The sequence below is a fragment of the Prionailurus bengalensis genome, chromosome E4 (assembly GCF_016509475.1).
Source record: "Prionailurus bengalensis isolate Pbe53 chromosome E4, Fcat_Pben_1.1_paternal_pri, whole genome shotgun sequence".
In the NCBI taxonomy this organism is placed as follows: Eukaryota; Metazoa; Chordata; class Mammalia; order Carnivora; family Felidae; genus Prionailurus; species Prionailurus bengalensis.
The window spans coordinates 67656779-67679631 of record NC_057360.1 but is presented as its reverse complement, the minus strand read 5'-3'; the positions used below and the strand labels follow the sequence as shown (position 1 = coordinate 67679631).

At 40.0% G+C, this 22853-nt stretch overlaps 1 protein-coding gene across 1 annotated transcript in view; it reads right to left on the bottom strand.

Moving 5' to 3' along the window:
* ASH1L (ASH1 like histone lysine methyltransferase) overlaps nucleotides 1-22853 on the bottom strand; it is a 197686-nt gene that overhangs the window by 162455 nt on the left and 12378 nt on the right. Inside the window, 1 exon segment of the mRNA XM_043568552.1 lies at nucleotides 5934-6454. Within this exon segment, the coding sequence (XP_043424487.1) occupies nucleotides 5934-6353 (420 nt within the window). The 5' untranslated portion in view covers nucleotides 6354-6454.

Genomic DNA, 22853 nt, shown 5'->3' with positions numbered 1-22853 from the left:
TTTAGCAGAAATGACAAGGAAAGAAAAACCAAAGGCTAAGTAATTTCAAACCTTTTTCCTCAACATTCCATTTCAAAACATTTGGGATTTGTATGCAGCAATTTAAAAACTGCTAGACAAATTAGCTACACTAAGCAAGAAATGAGATACTATTATTATTATCTGTACATGTTCTTATTAAAGAAACATTAATCTATTATGTCTGTAATTTAATAAAATCTCAGACCAAAAGGACTTAATTAGAATACTTGGATTCATGTGGGTTTTAATAGCTCTCCATAAAAATCACTTCACTGAAATTCAAAATTGTATCTTCAATGAACTGTTTCCGAAAGAATCTAGTAAGTTGGCACAGGCATTTCTTTTCTAAACAGAAAACTATCTTTTGGAGGGGAAATTATAATTAGCACTGTAAATTTTATTTATCATCCACTGAGCTCATTAAATCCACTCAACTAGGGGGCGCCTGGGTGGTCAGTTTAACGTCCGACTTCAGCTCAGGTCGTGATCTCGCGGTTTGTGAGTTCAAGCCCTGCGTTAGGCTGTGTGCTGACAGCTCAGAGCCTGGAGCCTGCTTCCGATTCTGTGTCTCCCTCTCTCTCTGCCCTCCCAACCCCCCAAATAAACATTAAAAAATTAAAAAAAAAAAACACTCAACTAGGCTAAAATGACATCAAATATGCTATTCACTGACAAAATGTCAGTCAACATCGCACTAAAGTTTAATGCTATGTGACCTAATCTGTAATCAATATATAGTGGTTTTATATATCCCCAATCCTTTTAAGCTCAAACAAGTCTCAGTTTTAATCACCTGTTCCAGGAAACATATTTTGGTTATTTTTCATTTGTCATAAAAGCACTTTCTTTCGGCCTAGTCTCCTAGTGAATTAAAATCCTATATAAGTAGCTATACTGCACGACTCCAAAACTGGAACTTCATTTTTTTAATGTTTATTTATTTATTTTGAGAGAGAGACAGCACGAGAAGGGAAGAGGGGCAAAGGGAGAGAGGGACTCCCAAGCAGGTTCCACACTGTCAGCAAAGAGCCGGACATGGGGCTCGATCCCATGAACTGTGAGATCATGACCTGAACTGAATTCAAGAGTAGGTTGCTCAACCGACTGAGCCACCCAGGTGCCCCCGGAATTTTGTTTAAATGCTAGAAAGGATTGTGCCATTACCTCTTCTCCTTTTAAGTTAGTTGTGTAATAAATTTAAGTAAATATTATGACTTCTGCCTCTCTTCTCACTTTCTTAAACACTGCTATAGAAGAATGAATTCTGACAACTTACGAAATGACACAGACACCACAAGAAGCTGCAAGACAACAAAACCCAAATTTTTACAGGAGACTGAAAAGGATATTTCTCTTTCCACTAGAGAAAACGAGACTGGGAAATCTACAAAATTAATAACAAACATACTTATAAAATAATCAGGTGATCTCCACTCTATCCTCTTGGTAGGCTAAATAGAAGATTCTTCTATTGCAACAAAGTAAATTAACCCAGCACAAAATGTAATGCTTGTTGCGCTGTCGGCCTCATAGAACATAAGAAAAATCTCCAAGAATACCAAATGAGAAGAAAAAATGAGGCTGACCATAATAGGCATGGTTGCTCAGAGGGTAAATGCACCAAGCCGTGGCCTCAAGGCAAAGTAGGGACCGCAGGAAAGGTGTTAGGAACACACCTGAATTCCTGGCAAAGCAAATTCAGAGCTTCTCAAGGAAATCATCTTCCAATTAGGTTCCAAGTTCAACCACAGAGAAAGATGAACAAAATATAAATTTTATAATTAACCAGATGAATTCTAGAAAAAAAAATCTGCTTTTCCCAAAATCACATTAAGTTTACAAATCAACAGGCAAGCATGCAAGGAGCACTCTAAAACAAGAGTGATGAAGGAGTAGCCCTACCAGGTATCAAACATAATAATTGAAACTATCACAATGGCAGATAAACAGAAACATCAATGATACAAAATGGAAAATCAGACCAGATCTAAGTACACGTATCTCCAGAATATACTAAGTGGAAAAAAGCATGACAGGGAACAGTATGTGGTATGCCACTATTTATTTTTTATTGGGGGGGGGAGGGGGAGAGACATGTATTTGCTTGTATACACATAATATATTTGTGGGAGAAACCAAAGACACTGATGTTGGGATTTATTTCCCTGAAGATTCTTCATACCAATTTTGGTACCAAAACAACTATTTCTTTTTTCTTTTTTTTAAGTTTATTTTGAGAGTGAGTGGGGGAGGGGCAGAGAGAGGGAGAGAATCCCAAGTAGGCTCAGTGCTGTCAGTGCAGATCCTGATATAGGGCTCGATCCCACAAACTGTGAGATCATGACCTGAGCTGAAATCAAGAGTTGGATGCTTTACCACTGAGCCACCCAGGCACCCCCCAAAACAACTAGTTGTTATTGTGGTATTATTTTCCAAGTGTAAATGTAAACCTGAAAATACATTCAATATATAGATCAGTTTTCTTCATTTTGGTTGAGAAATGGTTATTCTGCTTAATCAGTTATCACAGATAGTATGGGGGGGGGGGGGGGGGGGGGTGGGGAGGGGAGGAGTCACCAGATGGCCCAGAAGGGGATTCCAAAATAGATTTACTCAGAGGGGGTAATGATGGTAACAGTATTTCATTGTTTCCTTTTTTTTTGTCTTTTAAACTGTGAATCATACAGTCTATTACCTAATCAAATAATATTTGCTGGTCCAACATCCACACTCTTACACAGGACATTTTTTATCCAGCTTCCCATGACCAAAATACCCCTTGCTATCTTAATTAGTTTCTGAATTCAGAGAGCAAGTTCAGGGTGAGGAGGATACGTGAAAATCTCTCAGACTTAAACACAGAAGCTAAAATGATAAAACCCTGAAAAAGACAGAGGAAGATCTTCAATACACTGGACTTGACAACAATTTCTTGGAAAGGACACCAAAAGCACAGGCAATAAAAGAAAACACAGACAAACTAGAGTTCATCAAAACTGAAAACGTTTGTGTGTCATAGGACACTGTCAAGAGTGACGAGACAGCCCACAGAATGAATGGGAGTCAATATTCCCCAGTCTTAATTGCAGAATGTATAAAGAACCCCGAAAACTCAGCAACAAAAAAGCAGCACAATTCAAAACGTGCTGTACCAATTTCCACCAGCCATGTACCAGAGTGCTTGATTCTCCTAGATTCCTGCCAACTCTGAATTAGTAGTAGCAGTGGCAGAATGAAATTGCTCAGTTTGGCCAAAACGGAATACAGAAGGTAAGTCTCAGAATTAATTAGAAACAAACCAAGTCCACAGCACGATATGTCAATTAAGCCTTAAAAATATGTATTAAATTAAAAAACTCTATTGAATAAATACGTTAAAAATACATTAAATAAAAACAAAATTAGGACCCTTACGGTCTGCACTAAACTTTAAATAAAAGGCATTACAGCATCATCCTCTAATATTTTCTCAAAAGAATGAACTAAACTTCAAACCCCAGTTATTAATGTGCCAGTTCCTAAACAGGGAATTGAAATTTTTAAAAACTAAGTGACATATTTGAATCCCTCTAAATAACAGAGTCCATGAGTAAACTACCAGAAATTTAACAATATGTCACACATTCAAGAAAAGGGAAAATTTCACTCATGGAACCGAACTTGGGTTTTGCTTCTAAAAATGACATGAACAGTTACAAAATTACATAAACAGTTAACAACCATTCAGGACTAATCATGACAGCAAGTAACTTATTTTTTCCGAGGGTCTTGTTTTTGCTCTCTGAACACTGATGAAATTCTTTTAAGAGATAAAATACATGATCTATATTTGTTTTTACTAGAAATGTAAAGCCTGATATTTGCTTTATAAGCAGCACTGACAAAAGCTCAATGACTTTTGATTTTGAAGAATCAAGGGGTAAATGTTTTGGTTGTGTTTGGTAAAGCCTTGCTTTAAAAATATGGGGCGCCTGGGTGGCTCGGTCGGTTAAGCATCCGACTTCGGCTCAGGTCATGATCCCACGGTCCGTGGGTTCGAGCCCCGCGTCGGGCTCTGTGCTGACAGCTCAGAGCCCGGAGCCTGTTTCGGATTCTGTGTCTCCCTCTCTCTGTGACCCTCCCCCGTTCATGCTCTGTCTCTCTCTGTCTCAAAAATGAATAAACGTTAAAAAAAAAAAAAAAAATTAAAAAAAAAAAAAGCAAAAAAAAAAAAAATAATAAATAAATAAAGCAAAGCCCTCAAGCTTTCTTAAGACTACCAAAGATCTCATAAAAGTCCATTCCCTCCTTGGCCAAGGATGCCTCATCTTTTCAGAGTCACGAACGGTCTACAAAGCTGGCAAGAGCCACGCAAAAATGCACCCAGACACACACAAAATTCTGCACAGACTGTCGCGTTGTGAGGGCAGTGACACACACCCAACACACCCTCCCAGGGATCAAGGGTTGTGAACTCCTACATTAGGCTGTAAAAAGGAAAAGAGAATATTCCCAAGAACTACCACATGCTAGATTCTTTATAGAAATTCAATTCTTTATATAATCATTTAAGCTAGGCATTCCTAATCCCACATTATAATTGAGAAGACCTGGGCTGAGTAAGAGAAAGCCAACTGCCTGTGCATAGTTTTTAAGCCAGGATTAAAATTAGGTTCTGAGTTCATAACCCATGCTCCTTCCACTACTTCTGAAGAACTAATTCAGAGGTTACGAATATATTCAACATCCTATGCTCAAGTAACTGTCGGAAAAATAAACACCTACCCTTCACTAGCAGCTCTGCTACCTTCCCTCAGAAACCACAGACTATATTCTACTACAAATAAGATATGTGGATATAAACTCCCCGTATGTTGAGAGTAAACACATACTGTGGGCGAAGTCACCTCAGTACAAAACCTCATCATTAGCATGTACTGTTAAACAAAACAAAACAAACTATAGAAAGATTACTCAAGACAATCATCCCGGAGACTTTTACAAGTCAGCTGCACCAGATAAACTCTAACACTGTTTCAAATAAAAAGGTCTAGATAAAAATCTTTTTCAATCAACCTTATGAAAATCCTTGAGGTCAGAAGGAACAGATAATATTTTCATTTCAGAGATGAGAAAAATAAGGCTCAGGACAGGTTAATCAACTTAGCTAAGATTCATCCGGTTCATTTTTTTTCAAGAATTGGTACAATACCCATTTTTTTTCCTGGCTTATAATCTTAACTCATTCACAGTTGATTTTATCAACAAAATATCCCAAGCTACCTTAGGTGTCTGTGATCTTTGAAGAATACATAGCAACGATTAAAAACTTCTGGATGCCATAGCAATTCGGAGAAGAACAAAAAGCCTGAATCATTATGGCTTCTGGTAACATGTAGGAAGCACGTGAATTTGATGTTAAGAAATTAACAGTGAAAATCAAGTTACTTCACACAGCCGGGATTATTCCAAAATCTTAAACCAATTCTCTCTACCTAGATCTATTGTTTTACTTACGTATGCGTAACATTTAAATATGCACGTGGGCATATAGGTAGGCAGTATTGGAATCATTTAACAGCACTGAACCTCGATTCCTTCCCTGTTAATCTGTCTATAGTCACACTGTTAGAAAAACAGGAAGGCAAGATTCAAATCTAGGTTCCCTAAATGCAAACCCAATACACTTTCCACTAAGCCCTGCAGGAGTAACGGTATGGGTGCGCCCAATTTACAACATTTGCCCTACAAATACAAACAGTTACACTATCATTCACATCCCTCACAAGTCTCGCAGCCTATTTCAGTCAAGCAAAACAGACTATTTGGTAATGAAGACAGAGATGAAGATCAAACTTCCTGTGATACGTGTGTGGAGGGTGGAGGAATCCAGGTCGTGTCGCAGACCACGGATGGCTGGGAGCGGTACTCACCCGTTTTGAAGGACAGTGCTCATTCTTCTCATCAGTCATCTTCCCGCTTTTAAGTGCTTTCCTTGGGTGCTTGATGGTTGTTTTTATGGCAGGTCGACACACATAGTTCTCCAAGTTCTTTGGAGGTTTTTTAGTTCTCTTAGCCTGAAGGCCAATTTTCAATTTCAAGTTTCCCTCTGAAAAGTTTGTTTCTTTCACTGAAAACTGTTGCTGTGCATCAGTCAGACCATCCTCTTTCCCTGCTTCACTGTTTCTTTCCCGATTCCACTTGCGAAGGTCCTCTTCCTCTTTCGCGTTGTTCTCTAGCTCTCCTTCTCTCTTGCTGACCACTGTGCCAGCACCGACGGCAGAGGGACTCTTCCTTGAAAATCCTTCGGAGTCAGAACCCAATCCTAACATAGCAGTATTTCTAGGGTCCATCACAAGTGTATGTTATTGCCAAGGAAGCTTATGAAAAGTTTACAGAACTGTGTTCCATAAAAAACAGGGATCTCCAAAACTTGCAACCAGCATCTCTTTCTCTGCAGGACAGACCACAACAAAAATTCATCAGAATAGAGGCAACTATCAATTAACGTGAAAAATGGGTAAAAGGGGAGGAGGGACGAGGAGGTCAGGAAGAAGCCCAAATCACAATTAAGACTAACCAAAATGCAGTACCAAATACATGTAAATTGATTTATAAATTTAAAATTTTAGAATAAGCTTATTATTCCACAGGCATCACATACAAGCTATTGTGCTACACGTCGTGGTCTGAGTGCTCCAACCTTTTGCAAGGTTTTAGGCTTTGCAAAGGGTCAGGACTCTTAGGTTGGAATTATCTTTGCTGCTGGTGTACAATTCAGCTCTGAATTCATTCACTCATTCATTCATTCAAAATATTTCTGAGCTCCTATCATGTGGAGCATTGTGGGGCATTGTGCAATAACCTGGAAATACAGTGCTCAGGAGAACAGATCCAGCTCCTAAATTTACAAACCTTATACTCTAGTGACAAAGACAAACATTAAACAAACAATGATACAAATGATTTATAACAATTGTTATAAAAACTTTGAAAACCAGATATTTAATTTTACAAGTTTTCCCACTAGCAAACAGTCAGGTGGCATGCCTTAATTCCCCAAACCCATAAAATATTTTTTCCAAATGCATAAAATGTTTCAATCAGCGTGCCAAATTATTATTTTACAACAGATGTACACCTTACCTGAGAATCTGAATACTCTACCCAGGGCAACCCCCTTCTCAGAAATAGTGAGCCTCAGGGAACCAGATTACCATATAATCAGAAGGCTAATGAATACAAAGCCAAAACAATTCACTACTTTTGAGGATTGACAGACTATATATATGCACACAGCCAACTCAAGATCCAGAACAAGTATCTGAAAAAGAGAACACCCTATTCATTAGAACATTCCATTGATAAAGTAGAATATTTCACAGTTTAAACTAGGCGCTTAAGACTTTTCTTTCCAACAAGATTGTAAGATTCTCAAGGATGAAGATCACAGAACAATTTCACAACTCCTACCAGAAATGCAAGTCAAATGCACAGCCCAGTGCCTGAGAACACAGCAAGGGTTCAAAAGAAGGTGCCAACAATTAATTACTACTAGTAACAGCAGGAGCACAACATTTTCAGCACTCAACAAATACTGGCCAACTGACTGACCTCTTCAGTTTGTTCCCACTCTATTCATTCACAAAAGTGGCTGCAAGGGGAACCTTCCAATCAGCTCCCTGGGACAATTCTTGCGGTCTACCACCTCAAAGATTAACACTTCACAAGAGCTTCGAGACCTTTCATAATCGGGCTCTAACTATTCAAACCTGCCTATCCCAGTGATTTAGTCCACTCAGTTTTCCTTACTGTCCCTAACAAGTCATGATCATTTCTGTTTCTGTGCCCTGTGCTTGCTTTCCCTCTAGAAGTACAAAGTCCTATCTTTTCCACGATGGTTCACAAGCCTGGAATTTAACTCTGAGGACCACAAGCTTATTCATAAACTCACTAGTGACAAAACCTGATCAGACCTGATCTGGATCCACTTTGGCCTTAATCACCACAATTTTTGTGAATCGTCATACATTTCAATGCGGAAGTATTAATGTGCCTGATTAAGGAGCACCACTCTAAACATCACAGTGGAAGTAAGCCAATCTACAATATCTTACTCAAAGCAAAAAACAAACTTCTGGATGATGGTTTGTGGACTTACGTTCTCACACCTACATTTAAGCCTGCACTGACCTGATCCTTCCCTGAATACCTATTATCAGTATGGGATCACACTTTGAATAACTGGCTTTTTTTTTTTTCTTGCTGAACATTTGTCAACTCCACCCTCGAATAGGCTAGAGTAACGGCGTAAGCTTTATGAGGGCAGGGACCCCTTCTGGCTTGTTCCCCACTATATCCCCAGCACTTGGCACAATGTATAGCACATATTTCAGTACCCAATAAATAGGTGAATGGATGAATGAATTTTAAGGCCCCTATAGCTTCTAACATAATGTCTGGTATGTAGAAAATGCTTCCCCTTTTCTTTTTTATAGGAATTCATCTTGCGTTGTATCAACAATCCTATATATGAGTTTGTTCTTATATGTTTATTATATGTGTTCCACAGAGGTGGATTTCTATACGCTTCCTACAATATCCAGCATGAGCAACAGCTTCAAAATCACATCTTAACCTCTTCTGTCTCTGTGCCGTCCAAGCTGGTGTAAGGAAAACAATCATGCTCACTGACCTCACTTTACACTCCTAAGCACCAACCTCAACTGGACCCTCGGTGTAGCAAACCCGCTTCCCAAACCCAGCATCTCCTACACAGCGTCTTCAAGTCCTCTCCACCCTCACGGACTGTGCCTCCACTCTGATGATGGCAGTGGGAACAATCAGAAGAAAACTGCTACGAGGTCCCCCCAGACTGCATACCTTCGCACCTCCTGTGTCTGCTCCCACAAAGAGTCTGCCTTCCCTCCTATCATAATATACTTCCAACCCCTCCACTTGAGCACAAAATCCCACTCTCGCTGCCTTCTCAAGAGCATTATTCAGGCAACTATCCTCTTTCCCCTTGCATCATCTACACCGCACACTCCTCCTCTGGCCGATGCCCATCAGCATGAAAACATACTACAGTATTTCTCATCTAAGATATCTGCTCTTGACCCCGTATCCTCTACCAGCTTCCCATGTCTCTGTTCCCCCTTACAACTTTTTCAAAGGGCAGTCCAGGCTCCCCACCTCCAGATCCTCCACTTTTCTCTGCAGTGCCCTGATCACACTTTCACCACTACCTCTCCACAGAAAACGCTGGTCAGGGTCACCACTGTGCTCCACGCTAAGTACACCCATCGGGTGGACTTAGGACCCTCGTCCTCTACTTGACTTAGCAACAGAAGGTGACTTTTGGGACCCCTCTCTGGATTCAACCTCAGTCTCCTTTGTCAGTTTTTTCTTTTCTCCCTGAACCTTAAACACTGGAGCATCCCAGGGCATACTCTTCCCTTCTCTAGCTACACCAACCTGCTAAATGAGCAAATCTAATCTTTTGGTTTTAAATTATATCTAACACTATTGATTAATGGATCTTTTTTTTTTTAAAGTTTTTATTTCTTAGAGAGAGAGAGGAGAGAGGAGCCAAGCAGGCTCCACGTTGACAGTGGGGAGGCTCAAAACCAGGAACTTTAAGATCATGACCTGAGCCAAAATCAAGAGTCGGACACTTAAGCAACGGAGCCACCCAGGTGCCCCAATTCACAAATTTCTATCCCCAGAGAGAGGCCAGCTGAGAAGACTGCCTCAAACTCCAGACTCCTGTATCTAAATGCTTACCTGACACATTGCCTGCATGTCTAACGGGTGCTGCAAGCTCAGGTGTCTAAAATCAATTTACCTTCACCCTCACTCCCCCTCCATCTGTCCTTCCCACTCTTCCTCATCTCAATAAACAACTCCAGCTGGAAATATTTGGACTCAAAATTCCTAATGATCCTTGATTCCTTTTGCTAATGCCCCACATGTCCATTCAGTTGGCAAAGTCTTTTTTACCTTCGAAATACGTGTAGAATCCATTTCTCATTAATTTGACAGCTATCAATCAGATCCAAGTGATACCTGACCTGGACTGTTGCAAATGTCATTTAACTGGCTCCATTCCTCGGCCCTTTGTAACTCTCTACAGTCTTCTCAACTCAGCAGCAGGGTGATCCTTTTAATCAGATCATGTCACTCCCCTCCCAAAGGCTTCCCGTATCACTCCAAGTGGAACCAAAGTCCTTACAATGGTCTAAAGGCCCCATTTACTCTGCCAGATAAACCCCTCAGCTTCTTTTCCATCTCTTACCAACCTCCCCACTTAGTTCTGAGAAGGGGGGCAGGGGCACAGGCCTCCTCCTTCTGTTTCTCAAAAACAAACTCGAACTACTCCTTTGCGAGGGCCTTGCATGTATCGTTCTGACTAGAACACTCTTTCCCACGATAACTGCACACTTTGCTTCATGTCTTTGCCTAAATGTCACCTTACAGAGCAGGCGCTCCCCGACAATCCTTTATGAACACACCCACTGTCCTCTTCTGACATTCTGTCCTGTTTTATTTTTTCTCCACCACTCTTCTCACCGCCTGGTGTACAACGCATTTCTTTACTGTTGATATCTTTCCATGGGAATATCAAGTCCACCAGGAAACAGATTTTTGTCAGTTTAGTTCAATGTAATGTCCTACACCTAGAACTATACCTGGCATATAGGAGGTGTTCAATAAATATTTGAATTAATTGCATGTCTTATATAGGATGTATCTTATTGGCTTTAATTTGTTCCTTTTCTAGTTCTTTTCCCCACTTCCTTCTTCTTTTTTTTTTTAATGTTTATTTATTTGGGGGGGGGGGGAGGGGCAGAGAGAGAGGGAGACAGAGGATCCCAAGCAGGCTCCAGGCTCTGAGCTGTCAGCGCAGAGCTCGACATGGGGCTCGATCCCACAAATCGTGAGATCACGACCTGAGCTGAAATCAAGAACTGGATGCTTAACTGGCTGAGCCACCCAGGCACCCATGTTGTTGTTGTTTAAATCTTCTTGTTTCTTAATCTTTAATACCCATCCTGGGTTTCATGTTACTAGTGAACTGACAGATTTGCTATGTATGTTTTTGGTTAGTTATGAAATCAAATCTGTTCTAGAATAAAAACAAAAATGTACACAAAACAACTGTTTTTATAGTCACTACTCACAAGTACACACATTTAAAAATTTCCCTATAATTGTTCTTTATAATGAAAGAATTCCAGAAGTCTTAATATGTATTTATAAATGTGAGGCAGAATTTCAGTATTTCTTCCAAACAACTCAAAAGCATTTTTTTACCAGCACTTAATTCATTTTTAACACATTCCAGAGAAGGGTTTGGAGAGCATGATTCTCTTCATTTTAAAACGGAAAAACTGAATCCAAGTGACACAGATTATATAAACAGCAGAATATCAATAAGCTAAAAAAGGACTTGAAAACAATGATCACTACCCTAGAAATGTATGTAAGAATAGAGAAATACTGTTTCCCTCACTTGATCAAAGAGAAAAAGAATAGCATGCCTAAGGGCATATTCTGTGAATTCACTTAGGCAGTGAGCCTGGAAAAGCATGATTGGCAAACCCTATACACCAAATTTAAGTGTTTCTAGTAAAGATAAATCCAAATTCTGAAGATACTTTGCAGCAAAGAATGTTTTTTATCGGCTAAATGTAAACTGCTTAAAAACCAGTCCCTACGGAATGCTGATTTTAAACTTTCAAAGCAGTGTTCTTGGTGAATGATATTCTGTCGCAAAGATTTTGGAAAGGTATTTACACAATCTAGGTTCTCCATCCAGGGGCAAGGATACCATGTTGTTACACAATACACTCTGGTTCACACTACAATGTATTAGTAGAGAAACACAGAGCTAATAAGGCTGCTAGAACCTCTTCACTCTACGAGGCAAATTCCACGTTCACATCACATGCAAATTTGGGACTGAAAGTGTGTCTTCAAATCGCTGAGACCATCCAGAACAGTCTAGTCCAAATTCAAGGGAAGCTAACACTAAATCTGTAGCATGAAGCTCTCTTGCCTCGATCATTTTAGCTGTGAACAAACTTTTTAGAAGATTGCTAATTATATGAATAGGATATAAACATTCTATCAACACAAAGTATGATAATCTAACAACATGTCAGATGTCTATAAATTTACAAAGCAAATCACATTTCACAGTGACTCATGAATGTCCTATTGCTGTACATTCTGCAATATGACAATACCCAGGGCAAGCAAAACAAATACAAAATTTCCAAACAGGAACTAATCAAACTTGTTTTTACCACCACACCCTATTCCCTCTATAAAGTGACCAGTACCTACTCACCCACACCCCCCATACCAATCTCACATCCAAGTAACAAACAGTGGATCCGACAAAAATACACAAATTCACTGTGAATACAATGCTCTGGTCTGTGAGATACTACACCATTAGGGAAAACAATTCCACTAAGTTTGGAGACTGTCTTATGTAGACACCTTGTCTATCATGAGAGCCGGAAGGGAATCGACACACTTTGATAAACACTATTTAGCAAGGCAATATAAAATCAACTACGTAGTTTCTTTTTTTTTCTTTTTTTAATTTTTTTTTCAACGTTTATTTATTTTTGGGACAGAGAGAGACAGAGCATGAACGGGGGAGGGGCACAGAGAGGGACACACGGAATCGGAAACAGGCTCCAGCCTCTGAGCCATCAGCCCAGAGCCCGACGCGGGGCTCGAACTCACGGGCCGCAAGATCGTGACCTGGCTGAAGTCGGACACTTAACCCACTGCGCCACCCAGGCGCCCCTACGTAGTTTCTAAATACTACAAATATTGAGTCCTTACAGTGTATTCAGCACTAGTTACATAAAAAAATTTACCAAGCTCTTAACACATGAGAAGCTCTGTGCTAATGTGTTATATAGATGATCTCGTGTAAGCCTCACCATGAGGTAGTTACTATCATTATTCCCTTTTCAGGGATGAAAAAACAAGTTACCAACCAACAAAAGGTTGAACCCAGGTCTGTCTGACTCCTCTTAAATACCAAGTTATGCTGCCTCCCAAAGGCCATTTTTGTTCCTGCCCTGACTACGCCTCTCTGCTACACCTGGCATATACTTGGTGTGTGAAATCCCCTCTGGTCTTCCATGGTCACACATTCCAGGGGCTCTCCATCTACCTCTGTGATCATTATACCGCTTTCTTTATGGATTCATCAATCTTAATCTATCCCTTCATTCAATATTTAGAGAACCTCAACTGTAGATATGGTTGTAAGTAATATGATACCGTCCTAGGTCTCGTGAACTTTACATTTTGGAGGGGGGTGCAGATAAATGACTAATTATTTAAACATGCAATAACAACTTATAATGAATGTGAAGGTACTAACTTCGTGAGCTAGCTTATCAAGGAAACTTGCAGGGACAGGGAATATAATGTTAGAAAAACAGCTAACTCTAATCTGAAACCCAATCTATTTGCCTGAAATAGCCATGCAAAATGTGGAGGTAAGTATGTTCCCAAATTAGAGAACAGTATGTGTAAAAAATCCCTGAGATTTGTAAAGATTAACAGCAGATACACCAAAGGGGGTGACAGCACAAAACAAAAATGGAAAGATAAATGAAAATAGCTTGCAAAGAGCCTTGTTGGGCTATATTAAGGATTTGGAATCCAAAAAGAAACTCTAAGCAGGAGAGTAACAAGATAAATTTACATTTTAAGAAAACCTCTCCGCCTGCTGTGGAAGGAAGATTAGAAAGACAGCAAAAGTTGATTCTGGAACACCAGTTATTAGAGAGGTAGCACTGGAAATTAAAAAAAAAAAAAATGGATGCATTGAGACATATTGCAGGGGTGTTAACTGATTTGATTTGTTCACCAGATGCAGGAACAGAGGGAGAGAACTGAAGACTCCAGCAAGTGGTGGTACCACTGAGACATCCCGTCACAAATACTTACCGAGAGCCCATCGTGGACAAGAACTGGGGGCACAGCAGTGCACAAAACACAAAACCCCTGCCTTCATGGGGCTGACATCACAGAAGTTGTTTGCCAGGATGAGACAGAAAGAGGAGACTAAGAGTTCAATGAGAATGTTAAATGTCAGATGTCTGGGACACGCTGAAGTGGAAGGGCCAAGCTGCCAGCCCCGAATGCCCGCACGGGACACCTACGGAGAGAGTCAGTAGGACAACGCTACATAAATATATAATGGAGTTTTAGAAAAAAATGTTTTTAAGTTGGGAAGAAAGGTAATTTATCTGAACTCTCTCTAAAATGTAAGAATAACTTTTCTTTCTTTTTAGGTAAGTACACTTACCTGAAATTACCGCATTAGCTTAAAATAAGTAAAGTCTAGTTTGTCTCATCTGTGATCATGTCTTCTCTGTGGTCTTTACCAAACACACTTAGAGACTGTAACCACTGTTCTGTTTCTCAACAGTAAAAAAACAGATATAAATGAACTATAGAAGATTTTAAAAAACTACAGCACGCTACGTATCTTTCTCCTGGCTTCCATGCTCTTACAATGCTTATAGATGACCAGCCTATTTCTTAGGACCTACCACCCCAGCTAATGAGCACAGTGCCACAGCTAAGTGAGCACGAGCCACCAGTGGCTTGTCAGAAACGTGGCAGTCATCCTTGACTCCTCTCACTCTCCTACTCCCAACGTCAACCTGCCACCAAAACTCGTCAGTTCCACATAAATAATGTTTGATCACACCCGGTTCTAAGTCCACTACCGTCCACAACAGCAGATCTGACACAAAGCAGGGCAGCTTCCCACCTTCCCTGTGTATTTAACCCGTCCCTTCTCTAAGATGTGGCCAGAAATATAACTTTTTTAGAATTTTTATTTATTTTGGGGCACCTGGGTGACTCGGTTGAGCATCTGATTTTGATTCAGGTCATGATCTCACACAGCTTGTGGGTTTGAGCTCGGTGTTGGGCTCTGTGCTGACAGCTCAGAGCCTGGGACCTGCTTCAGATTCTGTGCCTCCCTCTCTCTCTGCCCCTCCCCTGCTCATGCTCTCGGTCTCAAAACTAAATACGCACTCAAAAAAAATTAAAACTTTTAAAATACATTTTTATTTCTTTTGAGAGAGCATGCACATACATGCAAACGTGCAAGTGGTGAAGGCGCAGAGAGAGAGACAGGGAGAGGGAGAGAGAGAAATCCTAAGTAATCTCCACACTGTCAGTGCAGAGCCCAACATGGGGATGGATCCCGTGAATCATGAGACCATGACCTGAGCCAAAATCAAGAGTCGGATGCTCAGCCGACTGAGCCACCCAGGCACCCCCAGAAATAGGATTTAAATATAATCTGATTATGTCATTTCCCTGCTAGACCAAGGGAGATCTTAAGTGCTCATGTAGCATCTGTAAGTCTCTTAACACTCATCATCCTAGTAAGTTAGTGCTTTTGGTAAGTTACATGCACAATACCCAGATTTTCCACTATAGCATTTGTTCCATGAGACTAAGAATCCTGACTGCTTTATTTCCTGAAATATCCTTAGCAAAGTACCTGGAACATAAAAGGTATTCAATAAATATCTACTGACTGAATAAGCAAACATACATATTGCTGTATTTTAAGTTACGTATATAGACAATGACTAAAAAACAACAGAGTGAAAATGAAAATATTAAAGAATTGGAATTTTCTTTAAATATCATATAATCTTATGCTGTTATTACGATTTAAAAAATAAACACTGTGTATCGCCACATAATTTGCTCTTCAGAAGTAAAAGGGTAAGCAGTATACTAAATGGCTTAAGACATTTTATACTGAATCACTGATATTACATAAATCACTGAAATCACAAAAAGCTAGAACATCTTCATAAAGATAAAATTTGAACTGTGTTCCTAAATAATTTATACACCATAAACAACACTTAACAGAGTTGGATAAAGCTTTCTTTACTCAACTACAGAACATTTCATTTAAAAGAGTGTGACAACCACCAATAACTTCTAACTTTCAAAGCACTAATCACCAATAAATCCAGCTATTTTCACACTTATGTACTGTATATAGTTCTTAAATTTCAAGATGCCAGAGATTTAAAAAGGATTTATGAATCATTGACCACATTTTCAGGAGAAAAATTTTTTAACCACTACCACAATAAATATAATGATCAACTGTGTTATTTCCTAATTTTGGAAACATTAAACTGGGAGGAAAGAGTGTGCCTCATGAACAAGGAAATACTATATTATAGCAACAAACTAATTCTAGAAAGTCAAACCAGGAAAGTAAAATACAAGACACAAATCACAAATAGTTAGCCACAAGGGGAAAATACATACAAAAAGCATTCCCAAAGCTAAATCCTGGGGGGGAAATCATACTCACTATCACACAGATAATCTAATCAAACCTTGCTTAGCTCTTCCTGAGAAGTAGAGTTAACAATGACTCAATTATATAACCTCAACTCTGTTTTTTAAAAAAGATGGGATGGGGAGCACCTAGCTGGGTCAGTCGATGGAACACGCAACTCGATCTCAGGGTTGGGGTTCAGAGATTACTTAAAAATAATATCTTTTTTTTTTTTTTTTAAAACGTTGATTCATTTTTGAGAGACCGAGCATGAGTGAAGGAGGGGCAGAGAGGCAAGGAAACACAGAATCTGAAGCAGGCTCCAGGCTGTGAGTAGAGCCCAATGTAGGGCTCGAACCCATGAACCGGGAGATCATGACCTGAGCTGAAGTCAGACACTTAACCAACGGAGCCACCCAGGTGCCCCTAGAAATAAAATCTTTAAAAAAAAAAAAAAAAAAAAAAAAGTGGGATGGGACTGTAGTTGCAAGGAATATATAGGGATGGTGATGCCTATCCCTAGAGAATTCTAAAATGGCAACAGGAGGGAAGAAAAAGTTACATCAGATTTTCCCATAAATGAATTATTACATTTGGACAAGGGTTAGGGGCTGTGAACTCAGGCCAATGCATGTGGTTTTACATTAAACAAAGGAGTCACTTCAAAAGAGCGCCATTCATATTGTAAACATCTTCCATTTGTTTTTCATAAAAATTTTCTTTGGAGAAATGAGTAGGAATGTGAGAGGGTGCAGACACTTTGGGAAACAGCCTGGCAGTTCTTCAAAAGGTTAAACAGAGTCACCACATGGGCCAGCAAGTTCACTGCTACGTATATACCCAAGAAAAATGAAAGCATACGTCCACACAAAAACGTGTACACAAATGTTCACAGCGATGTTATCCAGACAATGGAATGTGATTCATCCATGAAAAAGAATGAAGTGCTGGTACATCCTATGATGCAGACGAACCCTGAAAATTGATGCTAAGTGAAGGAAGCCAGTTCCAAAAGACAACAAATTACAGAATCCCATTTATGTGAAGTGTGCAAAAAAAGGCAAATCCATAGAGACAGAAAGTAGACTAATGGTTACCTAGGGACGGGGGAAAAAGGGAAGGCTGGGATGGAGTGACTGCTAACGGGCACCAAGATCAAATTTTCTAAAATCAGGTGGCGGTAATGGTTGTATAACTATGCGAATATACCAAAAACCACTGAATTGTACACTTTAAATCAGTGACTTGTACAGAACATGAAATATATCTCAATGAAGCCATTTAAAAATTTTCTGGCAGATCAAAATAAGGTATTTCAAGGAAGAGGTTCCTTTCCTATTTTGCATAAAAATGAAATATGGGCTAGAGGCAATCTTGTAAAACTCTTTTCAATCAATAGCTTTCAACATGGCAACAAGCTGATTTATTTGACATATGTTGCTACATGTTGACCTAATTGGCTATTCATATGGAGAAAACAAACTTAGACCCATTATATACAAAAATAATTTTTTCATAGATTTAATAGCTATGTGAAAAATAAAAGTACTTGAAAAATATTTGTGAATATTTCTATAGCCTATAATAGAGAAAAAAAATTTTTTAAGTTTATTTATTTTGAGAAAGAGAGAGTGCACCCACGCATGGGGGAGGCGCAGAGAGAGGGGAAAAAGAGAATCCCAAGCAGGCTCTGCACTGACAGTGCAAGCCTGATTCAGGGCTCTGACTCACAAACTGAACAGTGAGATCATGACCTGAGCCGAAACCAAGAGTCAGACACTTAACCAACTGAGCCACCCAGGCGCCCCGGTAGAGAAACCTTCTTAAGCAATTCAAGAAACTAGAAGCCATTAAGGAAAATACTGACAGATCTGATTATATAAAAACTCTATAGATCAGTATGTAAGAGTTACTCTACAAAATAGTAAATAAGAAACAATATACGAGAGATATGCATAAGCAATCACAGAAAAGATGGAAATAATCAAGTTGAAACAAAATGAGGCAGCACATCACTAGCAGTCAGGGAGGTGTGAATTAAAACAAGGTATTTTTCACTCTTCAGTTCGGTTGCAATTTTTTTAATGTTTATTTATTTTTGAGAGAGACAGAGTGGGAGCAGAAGAGGAGCAGAGAGAGAGAGGGGGGAAGACACAGAATCTGAAAGAGGTTCCAGGCTCTGAGCTGTCAGTGCAGAGCCTGATGCAGGGCTCGAACTCATGAGCCATGAGATCCTGACCTGAGCTGAAGTAGGATGCTCAACTGACTGAGCCACCCAGGCGCCCCAAGTTCGGCTGAAATTTAAAACTCTGATAACTAATACCAGCAAAGTATACAGGAAAATACACACTGGCAGCCAGCATCATTTTGGAAAGCAGTATTTATAGTGTCCGTGACAATTTAAAATTTTACATACTCTTGGACTTCAATAGAAATTCTACTTTTGAGACTCTATCATAGAAAAACAAATGCACTAATAAATGATTTATTATAGCACTGCTTAATGTGGCCACACACAAAAAGTTATAATTTATAAATTATAAATATTAAATATTTAACTATATATATATTCACACACACACACCCACATTATAGAACTCTGTCTGCTATTTTTAAGCAAAAGTGCAAGCATGATCTTCTATCTATAAAGAGTAGGAAAAAAATGCTATGTATTTGTATGCATACAGAAATAAGTACGGATGATTATACCCTAACTGACAGCACTGGTAACTTTTGGAGGAAATGTTTGGAAGTAAAAATAATATAAAGTTATATATATATTTTCTCAACTTACTGTAAAATTTCTATTAGCTTCACAATTAAACAAAAATCCAATAACAACATATTTTTAAAGGAGAGGAAACATACATAGCCACCCTACACACATACCTCTCAAAGTCTTGCTGTTGTTTTGTTCATATCTACATGACACTGAGCAAACTGACCCAGTTAACTGTGGGCATACTTTCTGACCCCATTATTCCAATACTGACTAGTTATTTTTTTTTTAATTTTTTTTTTTAACGTTTATTTATTTTTGAGACAGAGAGAGACAGAGCATGAACAGGGGAGGGTCAGAGACAGGGAGACACAGAATCCGAAACAGGCTCCAGGCTCTGAGCCGTCAGCCCAGAGCCCGATGCAGGGTTGGAACTCACAGACCGTGAGATCGTGACCTGAGCCGAAGTCGGACGCTTAACGTACCGAGCCACCCAGGTGCCCCTGACTAGTTATTTTCTTAAAACATTCCTCTCCTGTGTTTCCATTCAACAGACGACCACTCACTACACACATCTCTACCTTTTTATTATTTTATTGTGGTAAGAACGCTTAACGTGAGATTTACCCTCTTAAATGCTGAAGTGTAAGCTACACTATTGTTGACCACAGGCACAACGACATGCAGCACAGCACACCTCCAGAGCTTATTCATCTTGCTTGACTGAAACTACAAAGTTGATAAGTACTCCATTTCCCCCACTCCTAACTACATACCGCCTCAAACTGCATCACCATCCTTTCTTTCTTAAGGGAGAAAAAAAGGTAAATTGGACTTTGTAAAAAAAAAAAAAAAAATACCAACTTCTGTTAATCAAAAGAAGCCACATGAGAGTGAAAAGGCCCCACACGGGATGACATCATCTGTAGCGCCTACATCGGAGTAAAGGACTGCATTCAGAACATGTATTAGGAGGGTACGTCACAAAAAAGATATCCCAACATCCAACAAGCACTAAAAGATGCACAGCCTCACCGATAATCCCAGAAATGCAAATCAGTAAACACCGCAAAATACTATTACCCACTAGAATGCTAAAATTAACAAGAATGACACCAAATGTTGGTGAGGATGGGGAACAAATGGAATACGTATACACTACTGGTAGAGCTATAGAGTCATAAATCAATTGGGACAACTGACAGTATTTACCAAAGACAAAAATATGCTTATCCTGTGGCCCAGCAGTTCCACTCCTAGGTATACACCAAAGAGAAATGAGGGCACAATGTTCCCCAAAAGGGGGGAGGTGGCCAGGTAAGGCTTCACAGCATCAACTCGAACCGTCTCAGAAGACGGTTCACCTACCCAGGTGTTGTCTAAGCTGCCAGGCACTGGGAGGAACACGGAAGTCATGGAGACATAAACGCACTGAGTTGGGGAATGGTGGCGTTTCCAAACAGCTGAAGCCCAAGGGTAAGAGACTCAGCGAGACACAAAGCTGAAGAACTACACAGGACCTTGAAGAGAGTGCTGAACTGTCTGTTCTGCCAAGGGACACGGCCAGGTTTGGATTTAGAAATTACATTCAGACAGCTGTGTGTGATGTAGCTGGGGAAGCTAGGTAACTGTAGCCAGGAAGCCAGTCAGGGAGGGGCACCGACAGATAATGATCACTTTGCTGCCATTTCACCCATTCCGAAGAATAGTTTTCTTAAACCCCAGCCTGCCATTCTAACATTGGCATGTTACTTTAACTGATGATTCTCCAGAAATCACTGTATCACCAAAATGGTGAAGGGGAAATGAAGGTGGGCAGATGACAGATGGTCTAGCAATGAGTTACTGAAACCACTCTCCAACCACCACTGTCCTTACAGGAGTTTATTTTGTTTTTAGGAGCAATCTCTGTTGAGAAACAGGTAAATAATGCAACTGTCACCCCGTAACATTCATAATTAGGAGGCCTATGAAATAAGGGATGGTGGCCCAGAAGCAAAGAGTTTAACCTGTAAACTCCCAACAATTCTACAGCGAAAAATTTATCTGTGTATGTGTACTCCAGAAAAGGGCACAAAGATTTCATTATATTCTTTTTAATGTTTATTTATTTTTGAGAGAGAGACAGAGAGACAGAGCACGAGTGGGGGAGGAGCAGAGAGAGAGGGAGACACAGAATCCAATGCAGGCTCCAGGCTCTGAGTTGTCAGCAACACAGCCCGATGCGGGGCTCGACCTCACAAACTGTGAGATCATGACCTGAGCCGAAGTCGGACGCTCAACCGACTGAGCCACCCAGGTGCCCCAGATTTCATTATATTCTTAATGGGGCCCTCACTACTACCGCCACCAAACAAATTATGATCCTATTTTTGAGGCCAGCTCAAAGATAAGGTACAGAATGGATGCCCATGAAACTAGGAAATGGCCACTTTAACCATTTAAGTTGTAAGCCTCAGTTTCCAGATTTTGTGGAACAGATTCACCTAGAAATATTTTTCGAGGCTTATTGGAATCCCAAATCATATTAGTATCTTAAGTATCTCAGTTCTACTTAAGAAGATCACCTCTAAACTACCTTGAAATTTTTGGTAGTTTTTTTTTTTTTTTTTTTTTTTTTAATGTTTGTTTCTTTTGAGAGAGAACAGGCAGAAGCGGGAGAGGAACAGAGAGGGGGGGTGGGGAGAGAGAGAGAATCCCAAGCAGGCTCCACACTGACAGCACAGAGCCCAACACGGGGCTCGTTCCCAAGAACCATGAGACCATGACCTGAGCCAAAATCAAGAGTTGGACACTTAACCAACTGAGTCACCCACGTGCCCCGGTAGTATTTTTGCATGGACACTATTTACCTGGAAGAGAAATGGTTCTGCAATACACACAACTGATGATTCTGACTTTGACTGGGAAAAAGAGATTACACATGATGGACCCTTAATTCTCCGATGAGCTCTACAAAACTGCAACAAGATGTCAGATAAACCCCGGGGAGTCCATTATTAAAAATGTTTCTCCCCTCAACGTTCTGGGATTAATTTCTCTTCCTGGACTGACAAAGTCCAAAACTACTGGCCTTTGAGGCATAGTGCCAATCCAACAGATGGGCTCTACATCTTCCTAATGGTAGAAGTGGACTGTCAAGTGTGAAGTCATTTTCTTCAGCAAGAGAGCATCCGTTTCCTGCAGTAGCTAAGAGGAATTCTGATAGAGTCTTAAATCAACAACACAAAATAACCTATATGCTGTGACTGCCTTTATCTGTAATTTCTATTACTTTCCATTTCTGACACCTCAAATACATTTAAATTTTTTTTAATGTTTATTTATATCTGAGACAGAGAGAGACAGAGCATGAGTGGGGGAGGGGCAGAGAGAGAGAGAGAGGAAGACACAGAATCCAAAGCAGCCTCCAGGCTCCGAGCTGTCAGCACACAGCCCGACGCGGGGCTCAAACTCACAGACTGCAAGATCATGACCTGAGCCAAAGTCAGACGCTCAACTGACTGAGCCGCCCAGGCGCCCTGACACCTCAAATACATTTAAACAGGTCCCTACCCAAACTCAGAAAATGTCCCAAAATATGCAGTAAGTCAATCTAAACAATATTAAACCCCTTAATACTTTCAAGTATACTTTCAAATATACATGTATTCTAGGATACTAGATGTGTTGGCTCAGTTAAGTCCACAGATGAAAACCTAGCTTCTTTAAAGGAACGTTTAACAATGCCCAATGACAGACCAAATAAGAAAACAGGAGGCAGCT